Source organism: Platichthys flesus, chromosome 18 (assembly GCF_949316205.1).
Source record: "Platichthys flesus chromosome 18, fPlaFle2.1, whole genome shotgun sequence".
NCBI classification, from domain to species: domain Eukaryota; kingdom Metazoa; phylum Chordata; class Actinopteri; order Pleuronectiformes; family Pleuronectidae; genus Platichthys; species Platichthys flesus.
The window spans coordinates 15,195,664-15,222,212 of record NC_084962.1 but is presented as its reverse complement, the minus strand read 5'-3'; the positions used below and the strand labels follow the sequence as shown (position 1 = coordinate 15,222,212).

At 44.8% G+C, this 26,549-nt stretch overlaps 1 protein-coding gene across 3 annotated transcripts in view; it reads right to left on the bottom strand.

Moving 5' to 3' along the window:
- Positions 1-26,307, bottom strand: part of slc24a4b (solute carrier family 24 member 4b) — a 33,733-nt gene extending 7,426 nt beyond the window's left edge. The window contains exons 1-12 of one of the 3 annotated variants that reach the window (XM_062411927.1): positions 26,107-26,307; positions 19,313-19,420; positions 8,780-8,856; positions 6,760-6,834; positions 6,577-6,661; positions 6,316-6,419; positions 5,909-5,983; positions 5,782-5,807; positions 5,605-5,658; positions 3,063-3,220; positions 954-1,123; positions 614-749 (exon numbers count right to left, since the gene is read on the bottom strand). In XM_062411927.1, the coding sequence (XP_062267911.1) occupies positions 614-749; positions 954-1,123; positions 3,063-3,220; positions 5,605-5,658; positions 5,782-5,807; positions 5,909-5,983; positions 6,316-6,419; positions 6,577-6,661; positions 6,760-6,834; positions 8,780-8,856; positions 19,313-19,420; positions 26,107-26,269 (1,231 nt within the window). In that variant the 5' untranslated portion in view covers positions 26,270-26,307. Of the gene's footprint in view, positions 1-613; positions 756-953; positions 1,124-3,062; positions 3,221-5,604; positions 5,659-5,781; positions 5,808-5,908; positions 5,984-6,315; positions 6,420-6,576; positions 6,662-6,759; positions 6,835-8,779; positions 8,857-19,312; positions 19,421-26,106 lie in introns of all 3 variants that reach the window. The other 2 variants (XM_062411926.1, XM_062411928.1) reach the window with 2 other exon arrangements.
- Positions 26,308-26,549: the final 242 nt, after the last annotated feature.

Sequence of the window (26,549 nt, the reverse complement as noted above, 5' to 3'; positions counted from 1 at the left end):
TCATCTAAACCAAATTGCCTTTGGGATTAAAACAGTTGTGCGGTAGCCTTTTGTGTGTCTCTGGTTGTATTGTTTTAAAGTTTAATTGAGGACTCATAATTGTTTTATGTGCGTCTGTGAAGCTCTTTGAATCATCTCGTCTCGTCTGAGTAAACCAGCTTCCTTCATTTTGCTTGCTAATCTTGTCCGTTCTATTTTTGCAGTGCACTCCTACAACATCTCTCTGTCACTGCTGTCTGTTCTGATTAAGTGGATTGAATTGGGATAGATGAATAAATAGGGCTCCAAAAAAAAAATTGGTGCAAATGTTCAGATGCAGAGGAACACTTTATCCTTTTCGCTGAAGTCAAAGCTTTTACTTTGAAGGCCCTTTTCCTGTTTTGTGGCTCCAGCAGCACCTGAGCCTCCTCCCTTCCACTTCCTTTCTAGTCTAACAACACCCCCCTCCCACTTAGATGGATTGGTCCGATTGAGCAGAGATAATAGTAAAACCTCAAGTTCTTAAAATCAAATAAAAGAGGTGAAACAGAATTATAAATATGTCAAATATGTAGTATCCAGCCATGTGCAGCAAATCACACGCAGTCATCAAGTAAATACATGGATCACATACTTGGAAGATGAAATGGGGAGATGGTTACATTTTCCTCCGTCTTCGTGGGTTTGTCCTCGGGCACGTTTCCGTTCTCGATCTCGACCTTGCCGTCGATCACCTGTGTCTCCACGCCGTTGGCAGCTTGGACCAACTTCTGACGCTTTCAGAAAAAAGAAACTAAGTCAAGGAGCACAGGAGCAGAGGCGCTGCTCATTTCACAGCTGATCCGTCCACGTTACGTTCAGGTGCAATCGTGTCGGGGGGGGGTGTAATCAAAACATCTCAAAGCTGAAAATACACCAAGGAAACTTAACATTCTACGTCAGCCACTGAGTGGAGCAACAACGTGCTGCTGTACCTCTGTGATGATGAGGCGGCTGGCCATGCGCAGACGGGTCTTGGGTCCAAAATGGCTGGTGACCATGACACGGAGCCCGGCCTCTGGGAACCTGTACTTTGAAGGGCTGGCGTTCAGGACCTCTTCCACATTCACCACCGAGCCCTGGCTGTACGGCTTGGTGGGCTTCACTGAGGGGCGGAGGGACACATGTTTAAAATATAGAAGAGGTAACAAATGGCCGCGCTGTGCATCAGTCGAGCAGAAAAATCACACAAGCTGCGTTTTTGTATTCATTTCAATTCTGTTTTGTGTCATTCAAGTGATTTAATTGATACCTTCCAGCTGAAGTGCTTTGTCATGCTGGTTAAAAAGTAAAAAAAAAAACGTTTAATCATGAGTCAATTATGTCCCATTTGCAAAAGTGCCAATTAAAACTTTATGAGACTAAACAGAGCTAATTTTTAAAAGGGGAATAACCATCACTGCACACTGCACTATAAACACCTGCGCCAAGTTATTAAGGGATATTAATGGCTGCTGAATCAGAGACATTCTGTCACTATATCAGAGTTAAAGCTGCAATACGCAATGTTCTTTCATGTCAATGATATATTCCTATTACCCTAAATCACGGAGAGTCGTGGATGTGGACGGTTCAATATCCACACAAATCACAACCTGAGAGTAAAAACGTCCCCTAAACAACCGCTGGGATGTCGGGTCGTGACAAGTTGGAGGTTCTTTCCAAAGCTCTGGAAATAACTTCTTCTTTCACTCCCTCATTTGATCCTCTGCAGTTTCTGTCCTGATGCTTGTGTCCGGGGGAAGGGATTCTGGGTAATAAGGTATGACTGAGGGTTGAGGTTTATTTTATGAAATTTAGATCACTTCATATATGTATATTACCGCATATATGAGAAGAATGTGGCGCGAAAATATAAAGTTATGTGGAAGGTGACTTGCAGATCTGAAGAAAGGCCTTCATCTTTTTTAGATTTGAACAAATTCAGTCATAACAGGCCCAGTTTATCTGATCTTAGATGGAGTGGCAGATTAAGAGTCCTGCTTCCCTCCACTTCCCTATAGATTCAGAAGGACGAGTGAAAACTCTCTCACCCCAGGACTCAGCAGCGTTGAATCTTTGACCCGCTCAGTTCACAAGTTCACACGATTTATTTATTTTTTGCAACCGAACTTCAAATAACGTTCTCAAATTGCCTGGTGCAGCTTTGAGGTCCCTCTGCCTGTCGTGAATGTGGATGGACTGACTTGGAGATTGATTTCAGAATCTGTGACCTCACAAACTCCGACTTTTATTCAACCCTTCACTTCAGATAATCTCTTTTCTGACAATACATACAGTAAAAATATGTTTTTGGCATCACATAACTCCTCATTTGCTTTTTGCAATAAGATACAGCATATGGAGAATAATAAGTTCTACAGTGTGCTTATTATTTTCGCCTTAATTGGACTTATTATGCAAGAATGCACATAAATTAACTGTGTAAACAGAGCTGGCATCAACATTTCCTCTTGTGAAATTCATTACCACTTCAGGAGTGAGTGGGTCTGCGCCCCAGAGACCGGCAGAGATAAAGAAGTGTGCGAGCAGAAAGAATTGGCGCACACAGCAACACAACACTGTTGACAACAAAGCAAGACAAGTTTTAGTAAGGCTAAACAGACAGGCATATTAGGACTAAAGCAGCCAAAAGTGGGAAGAGTTAAAAAGTCTCAGGTTAAATGTTAGAGAAGAAAAGTTTTTGAGAAGTTAAAGGGCTGGAAGAGAAGAGGCGACGAGGAGGTTAAAGCCCAACATTAGAGACGGCAAATCTCAAGTTCATGAATCTGGTTAATAAATTCATACAAAATCTTAAATGTTATAGTATCAATCAAAGGTGATCGGTGTCAATCGTCTCCTCTGTCAGCAAGGAAGCAAATTAGCTTATCTCCCAGTATGAGCTGAAGGAATCCAGTTAGTTCAGCAGAAAGTGAAGCCACGATCTTGCAGAAAGGAAACAGACTTCCAGAGAAGCAAAGCCAAATCATCCCATTGATTTCAACACTGATTGATTCTCTGGCAGAGAACAGTCTTGGGTACCCGGCCTGTCTGGTTAACCTTACCTTTCGAGAGTAAAGGCAATGACGGGTTGTCATCCCAAACATTGTCATAACTAGTATTACCATCCTCCATCTCACTGCTGGCCGCGGCGTTACCATTCGCCACGTTCTTCTTCTTCTTCTTCGTGCCCATGAAAAACCTCTGCATGCTGGAGTTGAATCTGGTAAACAGATGGAGCATAATCCCGACATTAGAGACGATGAAGCATTTCAGACGAGAGTCCCAGAAAGACACAAACAAGATTAAAGAAAAAGTGTCAGGATTCAAATTGGTAAAAATAAGGTTTACAGGATGAGCTGCAGATGAAAAGGCTCCCGCTCGTTTGAAATATAGAATGTGTGAATTAGTTAAAGTAAAGTGTTTACACGCCATACTGCTGTTTTAATGAACGTACAGCTAAGGTGGCCTACTTTCTGGAAACCGGCATCAGCATTAAAGAGAAAAAACGGATGAAATGCGCTTCTTCTGCAGAAATCTGAAATGCTCACAGAACCAATCAGGAGACTTTCATCAGCGGCGTCCATGAGACCATTAGAGAGCATCGGAGGAAAAACACTGAGCTGCTGCCTTTCAACATAATGTTCCGAGCGGAACTTGGGTTCCACCATCAGAGGCAAACATTCACTTCTATCATTTAAATTCCACACTTTACTTGATATCCACTTTCTGTGTGTGAACTACGAGTCTAGGCAATGGAATTGTTATGTTTTTGTACAGGGTGTTAAGTATAGAAGCCAAAATACAGATCAATAATCTTACCTCAAATGAAAAGAGAAACGTTGCATAACTTCAAACTTCCGACTCTAATCCTAATGTCAATACCCCATACATTGCAAAGCATTACTAACTTTTATTACAGTAGCTAAAGCATGTGGTTAGCTAGGTCATGCTACTTAAAAAGGGTTGTTACGCTCATGAAAAATGACACTGAATCTAATAATTCTTTAAAATTTAAAGTCACGAGAATCAGACACTTCAGACACAGCATTTGAAGTAGGCGCTAAAGAAACTGCGGTTTTAAGGAGCACTTCTATCAATTTTAGGCCCAATTAAACTTCACTGGACTTATTCTCCGCTGTATAAGCCGATCTTTGTAATTAGGTTTGCCATTTCGTGTCCTCACACTTTGCCGCATGTGAGCCTTATGCTCGGAAAAACAGCCGGGCCCTGGAAGGTCACCTCGGAGCAGAGCTTGTGTTGTATTGAACCCACCCTGTTCCATTTTGAACGGCCCCAAAGTGTCGGTGGGTATTTTGGGACAGGGGAGACATAACAGCGTTTTCTACAGCGGGCACTTTTTATTTTTGCTCTCCTCCAAATGAGAAAGGAGAGGGGTGATCCGGTTAAGCCTGTGCTCTTAGCCACTGCAGAGGGAGAAAGATTAAACTCTTATGGCAGCGAGAGAGCAGACTGCTGCAGAGTGTAACACAGATTACCAGCTGGGCAGTCTGGACTGTAAAGACACAACGTGATGTAAGAGGCGGCTGCGGACGCCCCAACAAGCTCCATGTTGACGGATACAGTAAAAGACAGGGGAGCAGAGTGTAACCCCCAAAATGATTCAGGTAACAATCAACACGATTCACTTCTATCGCTTTGATCTGGATCAAAACTTCAAACCAAAACCCTAATACATTACTTTGACAGAATCACGTTTTATGAGACTAAAGAATTGTTACCTCCACCAGGAAGTATATGCTTTCACAAGTGTCCATTTGTTTGAACAGATTTCATTGACAGGTATTGAAACGACATTTTCACCAAGTTCCCAGGTGATAATTCATGGATCTTGACAAGAGAAAATTGTTCATATTAAAGTGCCAGAGTATAAGATTTAGGTGAAAGGGATCTATTGGCAGAAAATGTATACATCATAATCCTGGTGATGTTCTAACTTGTGTGTTTCATCAAAATTGCACAAATTATTCTTGACTTTACCCTCAAATGGACCCTCTGTGGTGAAATATTTTATATCTACATCAGGAGCTGGTCTTCTCTCTGGGGGCTGACATGTTTTTTTAAGTACTTCAAACTGGAAAAAACATTCATGTTTGGAGGTGGAGGGTGAGGTGAGGGGTATTCAGCTGTAACATGAAGCTTCACCACTAGATGTCACTAAACTCATCACACCTAACCTTTAAGAGGGGACTGACATCAATGTGCATGTGCAGCTTGATTTAATTCAAGAGGTCTGTTGGGCCTGGGCGGAGTTATGCCCTCGTCTGACGACCATTAGTTACACATGACTTTTAAAGTTCATTATTAGGTGAAGTGAACTGTAATTTGTCCAAGTTAAAACAAAACGCATCGTAGAAACCATACTTCTCTGCAGCTTGAGTCAGTGGAGCAGCAACACATTTTCACCAGAAGTGCTCCAGAGTGGAATCTGCTGCAAACATCTGGACGGGGGACGTGACAGAGACAGCCCCCCCCCCCCCCCCCTGAGCATTTCCCCCCCGACGCCCACACTCAGCTTCTCATGGCGATGCAGCATTGCTCAACTTGCCGAGAGTCAATATAAGAATATGAATGTGCAGAACTCACTTCATGACGAGGATGTACCCAGCGTACATGAGCACCAGCACCAAACTCTCCCACCTGATGAAAACAAAAGTAAAAGGCGGAGGAATGAATACACAACAAACTGCAAATTTATAAGAAAATCCAAAATATTTTAGATCACGCAATTGTTAGAAATTAGGGCCTGAGAGCAAAACTTACCAAACTATCTTCCCGTCGTAGATGAACTGAAAAATGGGAAACAGTTCTCTTAGATTAAATGAAAAGACATTGAAAGAAGAAAGTGCCAGTTGGTGTCCACTGTAAATAATGTAGGTGTTGAGCTTACTGCAATCAAAGCCAAGACGGACAGGGTGTAGTAGAAGGAATCCCTGAAAACAGCCCACCAGGTCAGTATCACCACCTGAGGTTTCACAGGGAAGAGTGCAGACATTTATTATTCTAAGTTTGATGGAGTACTTCGATAGTTACACTACAAACAGCATATGTTACATATATTGGATTGACTGGAGGAGAAGGGGGCAAATCTGAATTATTATCAGTTTATGTCTCCAGGGTTTCATTCTCCACTTCCACTTAAACCAGGGCTGAGAAAACTAACTGAGGCAGATGGCTTTGTTTCCCCTCAGCGAAAAGGAACTTCTGCTCCACATGTGCTATAAATAAACAGGATGATGCAGCCACAGCGGTAAGTCACTGCCTCACACACACACACAAACACACAAACACACACACCTGTCCAGCGAAGATCCCGCAGACACCAATGATGCAGAGGATGTTGAAGACTGCTGAGCCAACGATGGTGCCCACCCCCACGTCTCCATGGGTGATGAAGACACCTGCACACAGGGAGTCGGCCAATCAGAATCAGCAGTGACACCAACCATCTGGGGATGTCGTGCACTCGTGCATTGCACACCCGGTATAGATGTGTATGTAGGAATGTGTGTGTGTGTGTGTGTGTGTGTGTGTGTGTGTGTGTGTGTGTGTCTTTACCAATGACGGATGCAAAGAGCTCTGGTGCAGAACTGCCAGCTGCCATGAAGGTGGCTCCGGCAACATCTTCACTCAGATCGAGTTTCTGCGGAAAACAACACAAAGACGGGCGTCTCAGGCAGACAGGCCAGCGGTGTGCTCCTCAAACACTGAAAGATTAGAGACTACAAAAGAACCCTGTACCTCACAGATCTTCTCCAGCGCGGTCACAAAGTATTCGTCGCACACGATAGCGAGGGCCAGGAACATGTAGAGGGTCTGCGGACAGAGTTAAGATTGAGTGTGTGAGAGAGATAGAGAGAAAGAGAGAGAGAGAGAAGGGCAAAACAGAAATGTTAATAAATCAGTGAATTGGCAGAGCAGAGATGTTTTTGGGCTAAAGGACGAGTGAAGGGGAATATTAAGCACGGCACCCACTTAAATTTAAAATGGCATTAAATTAAACCGTCAGTTCAGAGACGTTTTCCCTTATAATCTAAAAAACCTACGGGACCTGCACACCACTGCTGTGTGTGTGTGTGTGTGTGGGGGGGGGGGGGGGCTATTTCAGTAGCTGAGGAGAGAGATCTATAAATTATAGATCAGCTGTGACATCATCAAGGCCAGGCAGCTGTGGCAGGCGTGCTCTGCTCTATGCTATCCACAGGGGGCAGTGCAGGACCGCAGTGCACACACACACACTTTGTACTCGGCTCTGTGCTGAAGCCAGGACAATAAGTCATATTTGTATTGAGTCATATATTCGGGTGTGCAGAATAAAGTCTGGGCCAAGGTTCAGATGGGAGAACAGGATCTTTAAAATCTCAGCTACTTGCATTAAAAGATAAACGAACCTGACCAGACTACGAGAGGCTGTAGGGATCATAATATTTAATTTGTGGGGATTTTATGAGCAGTTTCTCATTAGAACTTATCTCAATTAAACTCAAGCATATCCAAGTGTTAAAATATTATTTAAACCATTTTAATTCATATATTTTTCTGTTTTTGTTCGTAAGGGGCCATGATGAGACTGTTTGTTATTCAGTATGAAATTCTCTTTCCCTGTCCCTGTTCAGTGTTTCCTTTGTTGAGCAGCAGCGAAGGATTTGTTAGAGAATTTTTTACTAAAAAGTCAAACTATCCTTTACTCCAACAATCATAACACATTACACAGCTTCAGCACTTCTCCAGCAGTAAAGTGAAAGCTTTGAAACTATGGAATTTCATTTTCAGCTGATAAAATTTCAATTAATTTACAATAGATTACCCCCGCAGTGGAGGTTGTGTTCCCCTGCGTTTGTGTGTTAGTTAGGAGCGTTACCATAGTCTTTATGTCAAAGTCAGAAGAGCTTAACATGAAGCAATATAAACAACAGTTTTCAGCACCTCAAACTCCTTTTGCTTAATCCTCACCTTATCTGAACTGTTCTAATGACTCAGGCGACCATTTCAAACAACACTCTGTACCCCAAGAGAAGCTGCATCATATTTATGCAGCTTTCCAATTTACTCAGAGTTCAAGCTCTCCTTTTAGAGACCATCATCTTTTTATGATACTCCAAGTGATAAAATGATACGAACGGCTGCTCGCTGTGCCTCTGTTGTGATAATGTGCGTTCAGATCTTTGTTGTTGAGGATACTTAAATGCTTTATTCACTTTTTGTTCTTTCCCTATGTACCTTTACGAGTCAATACGCCACTGACCTCCAGCAATGAGGTCTTCATTGTCGGGGATTGGTTTCTGCAGAAACGTAGCGAACAGATTTCCACCAAACATGGCAGGATGGAAAAGAGACCAAAACATAAGAAATCTAAATTTTGGTATAGATCTGGACAAGGGGTCAAATATGGAAATTTATTTGAATTACTTTCTTAAACATTGCAAAATTTGGCATTTTTTCCCCAAAATTATTTCAGATTTCATAGAGACTAATTTATATATATATATATATATATGCACTTTTAAAAGGGAGTGATATGTATGAGTGTACGGCCTTGAACAAGGTCTGTTCTGTGCTGTGCCAGTATAGGATATTGTTTTCACAATAACCTGGGTGCATGCTGGTTTTAATAGGATCATAACTTTCCCACGAGTTCTCTTTCAAATCTGGCTTGGCAGAAACAACCCTCATAACCCCAATTTACCTTCCAGGCTTTAAAAGCCAGTAAAGCAGTTACTAGCTACGTGAAAAGCTTCTAAATCCAACCAAGTATTCTTACCGCCACAATGTGCAGCATAATGGCCCCGCCCTTTCTTTCTGGATTGGTGAAAAGGTCACCGGGGAACTCGTGTATCGCTGCGGAGAGAAGGAAACGTCAGGGTCAGCACACATCAGCAGCATGACAGTACATGTTCTAGAGAGGACAGTGTGAATTCATAGAGGATGTCGGGCTCCAGGGAACCGGCCTGGGCTGCCCCGAGGCTCAGCTGGCTTAGACTCACTTCATTTTGTGGTGGCACCCAAGGCACAGTTACTCCTTGTCTAATATCGCTTTCCAGTGGATTATGTATTACAGCAGAAGTGTCTTGTTTACCAGGAAAAAAGAAAAGAAACAGGGCATAACAGCCAGAAAGAGTCAAATGCAAATCAAATCGCTGCCTGTGATCGTCATCCAAAAAATGTCTGGAAACGCAGACATCAAAGGCTTTAAATTATCAAAAGGACTGAGAGGGTTTAAAATTTTCACTTCAAACCCTGATTCTCCTTGTGGTATGTCACACCCCCTACCGACCGATGACTTCGTATCTATTCATGGAAAAGAGAGAATCAAGCATCTAAAACAAAAAAAACACTGTTGTAAAAAACTTGAGCTATATTAGGAGCCTGAAGTCATAGTGAATTAAAGCAGGGGGCAGAAAAACGTGCCATGCTGGGGACTCGTCATCCATCATCCAGAGCTCCAGCTGGAACACAGTGGGATAGTGGTACCACCAGACGGCTCAGATCTCTGGGAGCACGGCCACACCGCAGTGCACCTGGCTGGGGAGCAGAGCTGGCCGCCCCCCCCGGCCCCTGTGGGGAAGGGCCTCTGCCCGGCCGACCTGTCCCCGTTGGACCCGGCCTGCAGCCTCTCATCTCGTCTTGCTTTGTAACAAGCCGGCAACATTACCGGTATGCTGCTTACATAAGCCATGTCTGTCTGAGCTACAGTTAGCCTTACCCAGCAGCCAGCTACTCTCTCTGAGGCGGTTCTCAGGCACAGCGGGGCTTTGAGCTAAATGCCAAGATCAGCATGCTAACGTGCTCACACTGACAAACATGTTAGTATTAGCATGCTAACGTGTACCAATTAGCTAAAGGCTACTGGGAATGTGTTTAGTTTTACAGACATTTAGTCACAAACCCAAAGTATTTTGACGAATTCACCCGATGAAGGCCCAAGATGAAAAAGATCAGAAGATAGAGAAAAGGTAAGTGGCTCTTGTGGCTCTACATGTCAGAGGAGCCTCAAGGTCACTGGGATTCCTCCTCTGGGAACCATGAATGTACAAAACCTCATTGTTATCCAGCCATGTATTACCAGTTCAGAATGGACACCAGTCCCGAGAGACAAACACATACATGCCAATTTCTTGGAATGACAAACACGATGGCACCATTCGATTCTCTTCATTTCATCGGACATGGAGATGCATGGTTGTTCTCTTAAAAGGAATCTCCCCTGGATTTTGCTTAATCAGATTAACAATAGAACAAAAAAAGAAAAGATGACTTCATGGCAAAGGATGATTCAATCAGTCACACATCCGAGTGTGAACGTCGCCTCGGTACAATGGCAATTTGACTCTCAGTTGATCCTCAGCTGACTCCTTCACAACAGATTGATTACTGAATCTACAAAGTTCATCTTTTCCACAGTTGCTAGAATGCAAATAGATTAACAACACTTCTTTTCTCTTCCATTAATGTGTAATGCTTTGGAAAAACAGCAAACACAATGCTGTTTACAAGATTTGGGCCCTTGTCACATATGGACCCATGAAGTGGAACAGTGCTCACCTGAGACCTCTCACTGCATCTGTCCCGACCTCACGACGCCTGTTTTCACGACACTCGATGATCCCACACACATGACTGAGTCGGCGCAGCGTTTGGAACACTGCACAGGCAAATCAAATACTCCACAGGATGCGAGTCCGGGTCCACCTAATCAACGTGCACGCCTCCTGGATTTCATTCAATTGCATCACGTGGATGGAAATGTGGCACACGGTGCATCTCCATATGTCATCACACACATTATCTTTTGCCGCATAACAAAAGAGCCGTGAGCTCAATGCCATTTGCAGGCGGTGGGAGACAAATTAATCCGACCTTGATTTGGAGGAGATTCGGTATCTTACAGGCATCGTGACAGCAAATGCATCCCGTTTTCATTACGGCACCGAATAACACAAAGTTTAGCATACAAGTAATGTGGATTATGACCTTAATACACAAGGGTAATGAGAAGCTGCAGAACACCTGGATGACATTGAAAACACAGAGTGTGGCAGGCGGCTTTAGCTCATTTCATTTCAGACGGCTTTATGGGGGCTGTATTAAACGTGTCAGGGAGCCGGCGGCCTCAGGCAAAGGCACAATCAATTACGGGATTTGTCAGCTGTGCCCTCAGAGGTGACTGAAAACAAACTGATGCCAATACAGAAAGCTAAACTCCCACTGATACCTCGTCCACAAACACCACGGCTGTATATCATTCGCGCTCCAATGGCTGAGTGTTAAACGGGGAAATATCCTTTCCACGTCTGTTCGCCTCCTGCTCTCCGGCCTTGTGGTGCTTTCAATTCAACCATTGAATGCCGCAGCCACCCATGCTCTTTAGTTACCGTTTAGCCCCCATGCTGATGTACACAATCAGCTCCGGCTGCGTGGGGCGTTAAAAATAGGTGGTGTTCACAAAAGGTGTTTAAAGGGCGCCGGCGCTGAGGCAGCCGAGAGGCGACGGGCAGGCAGGGGGTCACCTCCCAGTCCCGGTAAACACTCCACTCGACAGAGTCTGCAGGGTTCGTTTGTGTCTCCTCAGCGTTAGAGGTCAAACCGGACATGCACATGCTTCCACAGCCATTTCACACACTAGGACAGGACAGGACGTGCACACGGGAGCAGGGGGACAGACGGAGCACTTCAGTGAGGCATCACAAATGGAGGCCCATAAATAGAATCGTATGTAATATGTAGCTCTGTGGGGTCAAAGGCCATTTTTACAGATGTCAAATGAAAGAACTGAAGACACATTATAGACATTTGGCAGATGTGTGCCAAGTGGTGCAGAGTAGTGAATTGAAATGTGGTTTCATAAGGGGGCACTTCACTGAGTGTCACTCTAGTTAATCCTTTGTCCAATAAAACCTATCATGCAATACAGCACTGAGATCTACAGGAATCCAAACATCGGGCACCTTGAGCCAAAGGACATCTTCAGGTAAATGTGTTGAAGGAATCGTGCCGAGCTGACTGCGTTCAGAATAGACTGCTGTGTGCTGAACAAAGGTTTTGTGATCGTACACTTCTGAAAATACAACTAAAGCCTTTATCCTGTTTGTGTAGCTCTGCTGCCTGTCAGCCAGCGAGGGAGGAAGGGAGCGAACGAGAGGACGTCAGGACTGGCAGGGCGTGCAGGAACTAAAACAAATAAAATAATAATAAAAAGTCCCTTTCAGAAGCTAAGCCACAAGTCTATAAATAAACCCTGGATTCTCTGTTTGGACACCTGACTGGGCCGCTTATGCAAGAAATTACTGGCAACAATTTGTGTTCATCCACCCCCCCCCCCCCCCCCCGCAACCCTCTGCTCCTCATCTTATCAACTCCAGAAGTAATTACAAGGCCACGCGGAGACCTCACGAGAAGTGTTGGGAGGATTTTACGAGACGCAGCGCTGCCACAATCCACATTAATACTTTTAACAGCATCACTGCACTGGGGTCAGTGAGGTACAGCACAAGAATTACTGGAGGGGTGGTTTAGTGTGCTCAGTCGGCCATTAAGGAGCACATTCATTTGCGTGTAGGGTCGTCTGGTCGAGCTCAGTAATGCCCGTCGTTCTCAGCTTTATCTCATTTAACAGTCGTCAGTTCTTTAAGTGAGAATAGAACACATGAAACATTAATTCACAAAAAGTAGTAATTTAAAAGTTAGCCGATGACACGTTAGAACATAAATAAAGATGGCCGACACATCTCTACCTCACCCATTGAACAAAAATGAAGCCAAAATATCTCGGATATGAGAAATGCTGAGACCTAGTTCTCTCACTTTGTTTAAATGACTTAAATAATTCTGGCAAGAATCGTTTCAGCTATAAAAAAAATGTGTCACCGAATTTTCAACCCCCCCCCCAACCAGTATAATTTTGGAAAGCCGGTTCCTCCCTCTAACTCATGTAAAAGTATTTTCCTAAGTTCTGCATCACTGCTGCTAGAAGTGTGATTTAAAATGAACAAATAAAAAAAAAAAAGTAGATCTCATGTGTCATACTCTACATATTCTACACAGGCTACTTTCCACAGCTTTAGTTCTTAGTTAATATCCTGAAATCCCCTCAGATAGCCTGGATATACTGACGTGTTAAAGTCAGAGAGCATGCGAGCCATTCTTTACATTTGCACAATTATTATTCCATAATCTGGTAATATTTCAGATATTATGGTGCTGTTACATAATGGAGCTCAGTATCGGGTGCCGTCTGTTGTCCCAGACGAGGACTGACAGGGCTGTGCACAGAGGGGGCCACGCTCTAACACAACGCTCACACAAATCCCAGTTACAGATGAAGTCCTGCAAACGCCACATTTTCCAGAACGCTGTCATCTACTGAACCTTAAAATAGTTCTGATGCGTAAAATCACAATAACTGCTGATTAAAAAACAGCCACATCAAAACATAACTACACAAGCGGATTGTTCTGGCTGGACGCCTGGTGCTACCTTCTGTCACGGCCTGCACTCACACACCAGTCGGGTCATTAACGCCACGCGAGCCACACGCCAGTACAGTAATGAAGAGACTCTCGAGAGGAGAGCGGCTCCTTTGGGTCATTATTAGCCTATTAGATAATTAACTTGCTCCAGCAGACATGAGCGGGCATCATGACATCGGCCCGGCTGGTCAACACGATGACGCTGGCGCAGGTTCGCCTTGTGGGAAAGGCTGAGGGGTCAAACAGAAGCAAGTCACCAAATGCACAGCGGCTCGGTCGACACGCACGATTATCCCTTTGTCGTTCGGTCAATACTTTCCCGTGCTCACGCGTCACATGTACAGCTGTTCCCACACGGCCGGGTGAGCACTTAAACACATGTGATTTCACCTGCATGAGCACACACACACACACACATGTACCTATCGCACATGTATACATTTAGCATGAATTCCCATCACGACGTGTGTGTGCATCGCGGTGGACCAGAAGACCCCCTGGTTCAATAACTTTAAGGGGACACCACTGTCAAACATATGCGTTCAACTGTGCACAGGAGAAATAGGTGAGCAACTCCCTCGGGGGGGGGGGGGGGGGGGGGGGGGGGAGGAAGTAGGAATCTGCAATAACAAAGAGAACAGAGCGGCTACTGTTTGAAACCCATCACGAATGCCCTCCCTCTCCGCAGAATCTAATGAAAAGCACTTCTTGCTTTACGAGCAGCGAAAAGGCAGCAGATCTCAAAATGGACAGAATGACGAGGAGTGTTTACATAAAGGGGTCAGGCCTGCTTGACGTGCACGGCGTGGAGAGTGCAGGTGCTCGTGCCTGCGCTCGCCTCGCCGCATTGTTCCACTGTTGGCATGCGAGCGAGAAGCAGAGCGAGGTCAGTTCCCATTATGCGCAGCAGCATAATCCCCCCCCCCCCCCCCGCTTGTGTAATTCCCTTTTAAAAAGCCTCCTTCTGGTGTTTCCCTGGGAGTGGACGAACCTGCAGCACGGCTCCCCCGCTGGCGGCTTTACTCCTCGTGCTCCCGCCAATTCTTTTGAGCCCGTTCCTACCCCCCCCCCCCCATCCCCCCCACCCGTCCCAGAAATAACTCAGCATTATCAAATCCTGCCTTTTCTTTGAGACTCGCACACACAGTCGTCATTACAAACAAAATACACTGTGAAAAAGGACAAGAGTAACAAGTCTCCCAGTGGAATGAATTAAATTAGAATATGTTAGTTAATGCTCATATATCTCTAGTCTGTACCTGCTTGGTGGTATTACCTTTTTAAATTACAAAATACCTTCAACACTTAATGTAAAATTACAGTAAAAACTAAGGGTTACCAATACAAATGCATACATTCAGCAGTATGTTTACTTTCACATAGAATTCAATGTAATTTATCATTTAAGACGATGAAGAATTTGTGTAATTTCCTGTTTTATAAATCCACGAATTATTATAATAATCTATTCTAGGTTAAATATAAATTATTTAATTAGAGGAATTTGATCGTAAAGAAAAACGGTATTTACACTTAATTTACAAAAAAAATACCATTAATAATAATACTCTGTGTGCAGGATGGGCTTAACCACAGTTCCTCCCATTTCCTTCCCCTTGCCTAACATGCAACATGTGCAACCCCCCCCCCCCCCCCCATGAGCAGATTAGTGCCACAGTTATATATCTAAAAACCACCATCACAAATCACATCAGATGAATTCATAGCAACCTCTGAAACCTCTGCTTTGTTGTGCACGGCCCTCCACTCCATCCGGGACAATAATACCACTCGAGTGGGAGTTTTCAGTACGTAGCATTAGCACCGTCTTTATTAAAGGTAAATTACTCCTCCTGCAGTACATTAGCCACGGTGCTCTGCCCTCTCACCGGTTCCCTGTGCTCTTCCATCTGTATCGGTGTGTCCCACATGAGGGGGGCGACATCAGCTATGAGAGAGCATATCATCCGACATTCTCCATCCCTGTGTAAACCTCTGAGTTGTTCTCAGCAAACACACAACTGATCACGCCCCTGGAGGCACTCATAATTAATTAATTTAACCGCTACTTGTCAAATATTCGTGAAAAAGCAACAACAAAAAATGCATCTATTCCATTTGTCGTGGAAATGGAACCATGGACGGTGTGACTCAAGGGTGATATGTGACGGCTCATAAAAGTATTAAGAGGTTTTGTCACACAACGAGCAGGAGCACAACAAACAGCAACTTTTGTTTTCGAGGAATTAATACTGAACGGCTGATAAAAGCATGTACTAATGATGAATGGCCGCCCGCCTGAGCTGCAGAAGTCTCAGGACGCAGTAGAACAACATTAACACCCCACGACCTCGGAGAAGGGCTCCCCCACCGATCAGGGAAATAATAATGAGGGAAAGAAGGCGTGGAGACCAAAGCTGGCCGAGCGTAAACGACGCAGCCCACAAACAGCCGCCTAATTAAAACGGAATGCCGTCAGATGCTGCACCCGCTCAGCAGAAAACCAAAAAACAGCCTCCGGTAGTAACTGTCATCCGAACCAGCCCGGTTGGTAACTTCCTCACCACAGCTGCACAGGGAATCAAACGCACGGACATGTGGCACAAACACGTCTCACTCGGCCTTTACCGAGCTCAGAAGATACATTTCATTCTGGAAGCCATCTGGAAATCAACTTTATGGTGAGATCAAGCATCAATGGTGAGCTTATCTTCCCACATCTTCATGCCAGAGTGGCGTCCATCAGTTTGAGAGCAGGACTTATCGATTTCACGTGCAGATGTTTTTTCTGCAGATGTTTCCCGTGTGCACAGAGGCAGCGTGAGGGCGAGGAGGAGAGCAGAAGCTGGATTGGGGAAATCGAAGCACAAGCGGCGCTGCCACACATTGTGGAGAGTGACACCATAACAAAATCTTTACGCAAGATCAATAAGTTCTGCCCTGCAACTGAGGGACCACGCTCTTTAATTAAGACGGGGGGGGGAGGGGGTAAACCACTGGATGATTATAATCCATGATCAACTATTTTACCTAGTATTTTTTGTAATCAATAAGTAATTTCAAACTGCATCAACGTCATCCTGACTAAAGGCAGACCCTCGGAAGTTTATATAAACCTCATATCTCTGCTGAGTTAAGAAGTGTCTGTGGTGGATGTATCTAAAACGTTAGCTCCCTCAACATGAACCAAGACGTCTTCTCCCTTCCTTGTGAAATAAGAAATCAGGCGGGGAGCGTGACACTTTTTCAAAAACAACATGAACATCCAGTCTGAGTCATTCCTCTTTTCATTCATGATAATTCCTCCTGACAACAAGTTAATTGCGTTCGTTCAGACCTCACCACTCGTCTGACGGCTGGAAGCAGATTCACCGAGTGTTAGATAACATTATGATCTTATTAGTCAACATTGCAGGAGCAGTGCAAGGCCAGTTAAACTCTGCTCTCGGAAGATCCCGTTCAATTTTCTTGCAGATTCGGATAAGGGCCGTATCCAGTTTTTTGTTTTTCTTTGCTTGTGACATCACTAATTGATTTCTCACAAAATTAGTCCTGGATCTTTACGTCAATAAAAAGAAATCACACGTTTAGGAGACTGATTCATTTTGAGTGTGTGCAACTAGGTGCAGATCGATATAAACCTAGTGATGTGGTTTCAGAAGTATAGTTCCAGTCTAGTTCTACACCATCAACTTCCATCGAGAAAAAAAACTTTCAAAACAAACTTCCAACAGATTTTTTTTACTTTAATCTGCCAAAGGCAAAATATATAGTCATGGCTGATGTATCAAAATACATCTGTATATTAGTCTTACCAAACATTCAGAACAAGCACATGCCACCAAAACAACCTGTCAGCTGATGGGCCTGCAGTAGGACAGGATTATTCACGAGACCAAGCCCCGAGAACAAAGAGTCATATGATCAGGTCACATTGATGAGGCCGGGCGGTGGGGCGGGGGGGGGGGTAAGAGCAAGGAGGACTGGAGCCCATGAGAAATGTTTGGAATGTGAAGTCTGCTGCCTCCGCTGCTGCAGACATTTGAATGTGGGGGGGAGGTAATCCTGGAGGATTAGGAGGAAAACTTCCAGCACATAATCTTGTCATTTGGCGCTCGTGTCAACAGAGCCCCAGCGTGACTCTGGAATAAAGTTCACATTTAAATGGTCACAGTTTTGAAAAAGTGTTTGTTTGTCTGGTTTATATGTGGAACAGCCGATTCACTGTCCTCCAGTCCTCAGCCCCAGCAGGTCACTCATGATGCTGCAAAATGAGACATTAGATTTAACCCTTCCAATGATTTCCAACATGTCTAAATCTTTGTTTCATCCATGTTTCGATGTTTTTAATAATCGAACGAGCAGGTTTTTCCCCAAAATCCTTTACAACCAGTTTATAACACACAACCAGAAGCTCATAGCTGCATCACCAAATGGGACTAAAACTCAGAACAGGACAGTTTCTCCACCGTGTCACAGTTATCACAGAAAGGGAACCATAGATCGCCTTCACACCTACTGGTCTACAGCCTGACCCATGTGATGGACACTTGGTGGCTGGTGTAATTCAGATATTAAGGAGTAGAAAAGTTCACATGTTCTCACGTTTTCTGCATCATTTAAAATCCTTTTTCATACGAGCACATATCGACAAACAAGAACAGCTACAGTTTTCTGTGGAAGGTTCATTTTAGCAGATTGTCATCGACCAACAGAACAAATCGCTGCGATCCCATCTGATGTGTGACCGGTGCCTCAGACCAAAGAAACCAAACTTAAGTCTGATCCAAAGAGCTGGAACCAGTGGTTTGAAGTGGAAAACACTTTTTTTGTGTTGTTAAACTTTTCAGAGCAATTACAGGAAGCGGAGGTGGCTCGCCATCAATCAGCCAGGAGATAAAAATAACCGGTAGAGGAGTAAAGATGATGTAGCACACACACGGGAGAGGAGGCGATTAAATATTTAGCTGTAATGTGCTACAATGATAAAAAATAAAAAAGCCATCGTGACAATGGTGCAGCGGCAACACAACGGATCAAATCATTACTCTCCATGAAGGCAAAAAGCTGCTGTGAAAACACTACGAGTGTTTGTTAAAGAAATGATTTAAACTGAGGCACAGACATGAAATAACAAGAACAGGGTCATTTCTCCTCATCACCTCAGATTCAAACAATAACTTCACGACATGCAGACTATGAATGTTGTGTTTGTAGTGCAGATGTCAGCAGCTGTCAACACACAGTCCAGTGGAACTCATTACAGAGAATGCTGCTTCCTTTAAAATGTGCCAAAGATGCAGTGAGACAATCAATGGCCGACTCTTTTAATGGAGCTTGGTACAGGGCGACTGATCCAAACTGAGTCAGTGAAACACGGAGTCAGTGAGGAGGTGAGTTCAAGCAGCAGATCAACTCAAGCTACACGACCACAACTCGTGACCATCTTCAAACCGATAGTGTTCACGACACAGTACTGGATCCTGAGCTGCCGCTTTCCGACATAGACTCTGGGCTCACACGTTTTCCAGCCTTTGCCTTTCACGTGTGGAAAACGCAGCAGGAGTTTGTCTGAGTCAGACATCGACCCCAGCGTCTGCTCTTATCAACAAATCTCTTGAATCCTGCGTCTGTCCAGCTTCACATCTTCCTCCACTTCATTCATGTGTTATATTGATATCACATCATACTGCACTTGTGGTTAAATTAATATGTACATTTAATTGTGAGCTGGGAGAAATGAGAGGAAAACTTTGCCAAAACATACTTAAAAAGTGGTTCCTCCCCACATTACACCACTGTTATAAGAAACAATGGATTGTACGTACCTGGCTCTGAGCAGTTCTTCGGCTCCGTCTCATTGTCTGGAAGCGAAGCCATTAGTCGTCTTCCCCAGTATTCCGCGTGTGGCTGTCCTTCCACGAGCATCCCGTGACCTGCCACAGAAAAACAGATTTCATTATCAGATCATCACATCAAATCTGCATCTGCGCCTGGAGCCAAGTCCACGGCACACAGCGTGTTGGAGGTCAAATGATTTAAAATCCTCCCCTCCGCTACAGAGAAACATAGAAACTCCCGTTTGACACATTTCCCTCCGACAAGGTGGTTATGTTTTCACCCCTGACAGTTTGTTGGTGGTTTGTTTGCAGCAGATTGGTGCCGATCAAGGAATTATTTTAACACTGAATTACCATAAGGAGATATGCCCTCTACTGAGTTATATTGCATTTTGAAACCTACAGAATATGTTTCCCAACCTAAAAGATCTATGATCAAAATCCTTTATCAAAATGAAGTTGCTTTTCCAGGAGTTTTGTTTGTGTCTACATGACACTTTCCTCCTGCAGCAGCAATAACATCAAAATGCAGATGCTGTGTCATTATGTTTTGGGACGGCAGAGTGGGAGGTGCTGTGCACGACTTTCATTTTTCATTAAACTGCTCTTAAGCTTCCGTAATGAGGACATAAAAAACCAAGCGGTCCCAAACCTATTAGGTAAAATCGTGCCAGCCAATAAGCTGAGCAGCATTTTTCATGATGATTGAACTGTGTTGTTGTAGACACACACACTTATGAGCTGCTTCGTGGGGAAAACCCAGGACTGATGTGTGATGCGTTTCTGTCCAATTGTTCATCCGCGGATCACCTCTGTCTGGCTCTTGGTTTCAAACTTTCTAGATTCACATGATCCGAGTGTCTCCAGGAATCATGGGAGTGTCTGCGTGTGATCACTTAGTCTCGCCTCAGTCTCAGTCTATGACCGAGGCACGGTGGAGACAAAGGAGACAACTAACACTTCAAAAGGGAAACAACAGAGAGTTGTTCTATCAAGCTGATTTTTTAAACAATGGGTTGACACGTAGGAACATTTGCTCCTTGAAACGCACATTATCTCGTTATATGGAAAAACTAAACCAGTCACATGAGATATTATCTTACAGCACATGTTACAGGATCAGTGATCAGCTGATAAGGATCCTGTGTTATTCTGAATCTAATGTGGTAAAAAGAGTATTTTGTGTGATGTGTCAGAAACACACTTATAAAGACAACGTTTATTAAAGGCCGAATGTGACGCTGCTATGACAGACAGTAAAATGTATTCATTCTGATAAACTGTCCGAGATATTAAAACCATCTTTTAGCATGTTTTTTAAAGCATTGAATAACTAATTAAAGCAACAGATACAACTAACACGTGAACAAATAAAAGTGTGATAACTACGAAAAATGGCAGAATCCATGTTTTATAAAAAATAAGTCGACCTAGACTGACTCATGTCCCATCCATCAACATGAGACAGGGTTTCTGCTCAGACTGCAGTCAGCCACCAGGTGGCGAGCTAAACAATTTCGTCTTTTTGTGAGAATGAGAGGAGACGACCAGAAATTAATCCAATTTGGGAAGTTTAAACAAATTAATGTGGGAATTTTGTTTCCTAAACGACTTGAATTATTCATAAATTAATAAATAAAAAGACCCTACACATTGCTTTCTGCTGAGAGGCCGGGGGAAATCCGTGGTTCTTTAGCGGCTAAATGCTCTGCCGTGTTCACCGGCAAGTCGCTAACTGTGTCAATTTGCCATTTGGTTGCTAAAGAGGTCAGTCTGCAGAAGGTTTGCTCAGAACAGCTGCCTCCTGCAATTTGAAACAAAGCTGATGGGAGTGGAGACTTAAAAACACGATGGCTCCAGACTGGAAACCCAAAACAACTCGAAGATCACGAAGTAGAGCTCACACCTCCGCCAAGGCCCAACAGTCCCCTTAAATTCTATCAAGCCACGGTGTTCCCCTAAATGTGCCTCATTTTTCAAGGTCCGATAAAAATGAAAAAGTTGAAAAAATGCCTCATCTCGAAATGTTTCAAGGGATAAAAAGATTCTGAATCCGACTCCTGATCCGGAACTTTAATCGGTTCTTCCCTGACTGACACCACATCCCTCCACATAGAGTAGTCCTTTATTTCATTGAGGATATTCAAGTCGACCTGATTGCATTTTCAGAGGAACAGTAATGACTTTATTAAAATTTGGGTTTTAATCCGGCACAGTTGGGACAGCCTGGAGATCAGCAGGCGCTGGACCAACAGATTGTACACAAGGCGACTGCAGCTGCTTCCCACAGTCGTCCGATCCAAAAGACCAAACCCTCCAGTCACCGCTCCAACCTGTTCCTCCTCACTAACCAGCTCCGCCGCCTCTGGTCTCCCCTCTTCTGTTTAATTCTGTTCAAGCAACGCTCCCAATAACAGCTCGGTCCCATTCCATGTCAGGGGGAAGGACGTGGATAGGTGGAATGTACTGTGCTCGACAAGAAATCAATTGTTAAGGGAACTAAGGCGACTGTCGAGTCATCACGCTGATTTTTAAAAGGACATTTGGCGAATCATGACAAAGCATTTAGTCATTGAACGCCATTTAGTTGCCATTATGACGAGACGTTTGGTGGTGGAGGAGGTTTTCAGATCATCTGCTACAAGTAACGACAGACAAAACCTTAAATTAACGCATGTATCAGCAAAAAGTACTTTAGGTACGAAGAGTAAAAGCTCTTGTGGTGCAGTAAAATGTTTGACTTTTCTCTCCGATATTGTTGGATCATTACTGCGGCTGTATATTGAAGGTTGACCTCATTCAAACTACTCTATATGCTTTTATTTATATAAATGATGTTCCTTAAGATCATTATATTTCTGTGAGAACCTTTTATTTCAAAACCTTTGAAAATCGTGGATTTGTGAGGATGCATTTTCCAGCTAATCAAAGAGGCTTCAGAAACTTGTACAAGTACCTCCAATGTGTATTTATCACTATCTACTGCTGGAGACTTTACAAAGAAATTAAACATCTCTGTAGTGTTAGGGTGTCTGCACAAAGTGTCAGTACAGCCTCCATGACAAATGCAACCACAAACTTCTGGGGTGTCGTTTGTGGATATTTTCATGTTATAGATAATTGTGCACAATAGTTCATTTGACTTTAATGTCTCCAGCCAGTCATGTGTAAAATCATTTGACCACCACAAGGAAATCGTATGAGTATAAAACCGAGGATCTACAAAAATCAATTTTCACCGAGACAAAGCAGGACAACAGTGTGCGTTTGTATGATTGTGTGATTGTATGTGTGTGTGCGTGTGTGAGAGCGTGTGCATGCAGGGGACGATCAGTAACTGTGCTCTCTCTGCCAAGCATTTGAGAGGGAAAACAAAGGGGACGTGATTCTGTCAGTACTTCTACACAGGCTGGACGTGGAATCAGGGCTGCAGTCTGTTCTTCTCCATGTTGACTCACTGACTACTGGTCGTACTCACTGTGTTCAATGACCAGAGGCCTGCCGTCATAAAAGGAATTCCATGGGTCGGTAAAACTGATTAATTCTTGTTTTTGAGACGACAGGAAATCTCAAAAGACGCCCTGAGCCAAGATCTCATCAGTCCTAAAATAAATCGATAAGTCCAGTGGTTAAGTAATCAGTTGATTTGGTGATTGCAGGTTTAATTCTGCAAACTTTTTTGAAATTCATATTTATTAATTTATTTACATAGCCAAAATGGACCAGTTCACTTTCTGCTGCTTTCGTGTTTTGAAACTCTTTTAATAACCCTTAACCACTCTAGACATTAAATGTTATGGGTTGCAAAAAAATAATATTATAATTAGTTGCCCTATCGAATTTAGAATTTCATTCCTTCCAAACCAAATTGAGGAGACTGATTTAGACAATGTCTCAGTATTGAAAGAAGTCACCTCTTTGTAGGCTGATGAGCTGTAATAGCAACATTTAGGTAGGCTCATTTGGTGAGTTGTTGGTTGTTTGCAATCTGTACAGGTTCAAGTTACTACATCTGCCATGTTTTGTTAGTAAGCAGTATTACACTACTGCAGGACGGATTGCTACGAATCGTGATGGAAGGATAGGATGAGATATGGGTCAGGGAAGAAGCCTTTGAATTTTGGTGTGGATTCAGGATTTTCCTTTCCCACTTTCCCCATTTTCTAACTTTCACAAATTCCCTCTGAAATGATTAATGGCACGTTGAGGTGATTGACATCTACGAGTGTGTTCAAGTTGGCTCGATTGAACACAAGGAGGCAGTTGGGACATGGCAGAAGTATGTGCACGTTATAGATTGCTTGGTTTATATGCATATATTTGGTTTTAATATAGGAGAGAGACCGAGCTGATATCTTAAAAACTACAGGGAAATAGGGGTTATATTAAAAAGATGCATCTGCTGGGCTATTTTGGAGAATAAACCAATGAGCTCTGATGGGATTTTAATGAAAAGCTGTGACTCCACCCCCATCAGACTGCACCGAGCAGCAAAGGGACACAGAACGGGCCACGACAGCACAGTCGTAATGTCCTCCCTGCAGCTCTGCTCAATCAGCTCAGGGAGGAGACGGACCAAGGACAGCCATCCATCAATCTCCCCGTGCTACACGAGTGTTCACCCTCCCGTCGACAGAATCATCACCAGCAGTCTGCCGCCTACCCCCCCCCCCCCCCCGGCCATCCCCTCCAGCCATACTGCAGCTACCTGTCAGAGCTGGGCCCTGCCCTGCCGCTCAGAAACACCTGTTTTACCGTCTCCCGTGACGAGCTCCATCACACATGAAGCCCGATCGGCATGCACGACAGCATGTTGGGCCCCACCCCTCTTTATGGAGATGTAACCCAGGAGTAGTACATCAAATCCCATCCATCTGGACCATTCGGCACATCAACGCGGCCCCCACCTCCCGTTACTCTGCCATCCATCACACGAGAGGCAAACACGCAGCTCAGGGTTTGTGACTGACGTGAAGAACGCCCGCTCCGTGTTGTGATGGCTGGAAGATGAGAAGAGTGCAGCTTTTCACACGCTATGGCCGGGCTTTGTGGTCTCTTGGGTTCATGGGGGGGGATTTTCTGCTTCTCTTTCATCAAACACTTCTCCTGCATGTCACCTTGAAACCACCAACACCACCACCACCACCACCACTAGAGCTGCTGCTGCTGGGCCTGAGATTCACGAGAAATGCCTTCTATCAAATACCCACACATGACAATCACTGTGTGGGTCAGGCGAACTTGATTAAATGTAAAAAAAAAAAAAAGGGCGAGCCATTAGAGACGGACTTACTTTGGCTCCCACAGCCTGCCTTTGGAGATAAGAGATTTGCACTCGCCTGTATGATATCATTCCAGAATAAGCTTTTAAGCCTCTTGTTGTTTTTAATGTAATTAATAAAACTCCCGATACATCCGTTAGAGATCTACAGTCAGGCGAATAGCTGTGGCGAGTTTTAGAGCCGCGTGTCCAGCCTTCAGGCCTAAGTGGTTGCAGATGGACGGATGCCACCACAGGGTCTGGGGGCGCTGAGCATTTGGGGGTTAGAAGAAGCACTTGCTCTTTAAAACACATACACAAAAAAATCCTGGTTTTAAAATGCGGCTGGAATAGAAATTATATAAATTCATGTTGACACTGACAAAACTGGGTATGTGTGTGTGTTTGTGTGTTGTAGTTGCCCCCTGATCCCAGTGGTGTGTCAGATATCATTCTTCACCAGCAAAATGTCAAGGTTGCTGGTTGGATTACATAACCGTGTGGGAGGCTGTGTGGGATGCTCTGAGTGTCAGTGTGTCCACGGGCCTGAAGTAAGAGTTTTGACACGTGTGCATGGATGGACAAGTTTGTGTGTAGTGTGCATGTGGGTGTGTGTTTGCATGGAGGCATCACACGCGTCACGCATGATCGGCGGGATCTATCGTTTGCACCGCGCACACCTCGGACACGACCTATGAATATTGCAACATGGAGCGAGAAGAGAGCATCCCACCCTCCCTGCTTTTGCCCAAATGGCCTCTGCGTAAAAATCGGCATCCCCTCAAATCACCCTGCGGCGCCTGGCAGCAGCGTGATGATGGTGCACGAGTGTGATCGAGGTGAACCACTGTGTGTGTGTGTGTGTGTGTGTGTGTGTGTGCCTGATGTCAGACACGACGATAACCACAGCTCCAGTGTTGTGTGACCGAGGATGTCTGCGCCTGGCACCGGAGAGAAAAGCGCCACAATTTGGATTAAAAACGCGTAAACATGCCAAAACCGGGGTGCGTTGCGGGGTCGGTTACTTTGGATCGGTGCGTGTGCGCATGTGGAGCAGGAGGAGGTGTGCGTGTGAGCGCCATGACCATGAGCCTGCCTCTCAAATTAAAAAACGTGCCGCTGCCACGGCGCGCACACTGCGGCATCGACACACCGACAAACAGGCGCGTTTATTCTCCAGATAAAAAATAAACCCTGCGAGCTGAAATCATGTGCATTTGACTTTTTGTCTGCTGAGCGATGAAGCAGCGGGGTTAACGCATCCTGTGATGCTCTAACGCAAACCACACACGCGTCCTAAATGGGGCAAAAACCACTACCAGAGGCGTCTCATGCGCATTTTGGACAAGACGGAGACGTCTCCTGCTCCAAAATGCGCACGGATTCAATGTCTGCCCGGCGTGCCCTTGACACCACCGGGCTGCGCTGATGGAGGGCAGGTGTAGCTCCGTGGTTGCGTTCGATTCCCCCCAGATGCATGTGTGTGCATGACTCCACCGCAGTCTCCCCCTTGTGCACTCACCTGTCTTGGTCAGCAGCGCCGACATGCCCCACGCCACGAAGAGGACACTGCAGATGAAGCACACCTGCACGAACAGCATCTCCCTCCGCTTGCGAACTTTAAAGATCCTCGCCATCATTGTCTTTTTGGACGAGCTCACGGTGTCGGTGTCGTCCCGCTCCATGCTTCGCAGTTCGGGCCGGCGGGCACTTCTTTCCCCGTTTCCCCCTTCCTCTTTCCTCCTTCCTCCTCCTCCTCCCCTCCTTCCCCCTGTTTCCCCCCCCGTGCGTCCTTGAGAGCCGATGAAGCAGCCGCCCCTGTCGCCTCAGAGCCGGGATGTGCTCCTCATTTCACGCCGTCCAGGTCAGTCTCTTTCCCCCGGCGTCCTCCCGGAGCTTGACTCTGTCCCCGCTGCTGCTGGGACCGGGCGAACCGGGGCAATGACACGGAGCGGTCAAATTCCG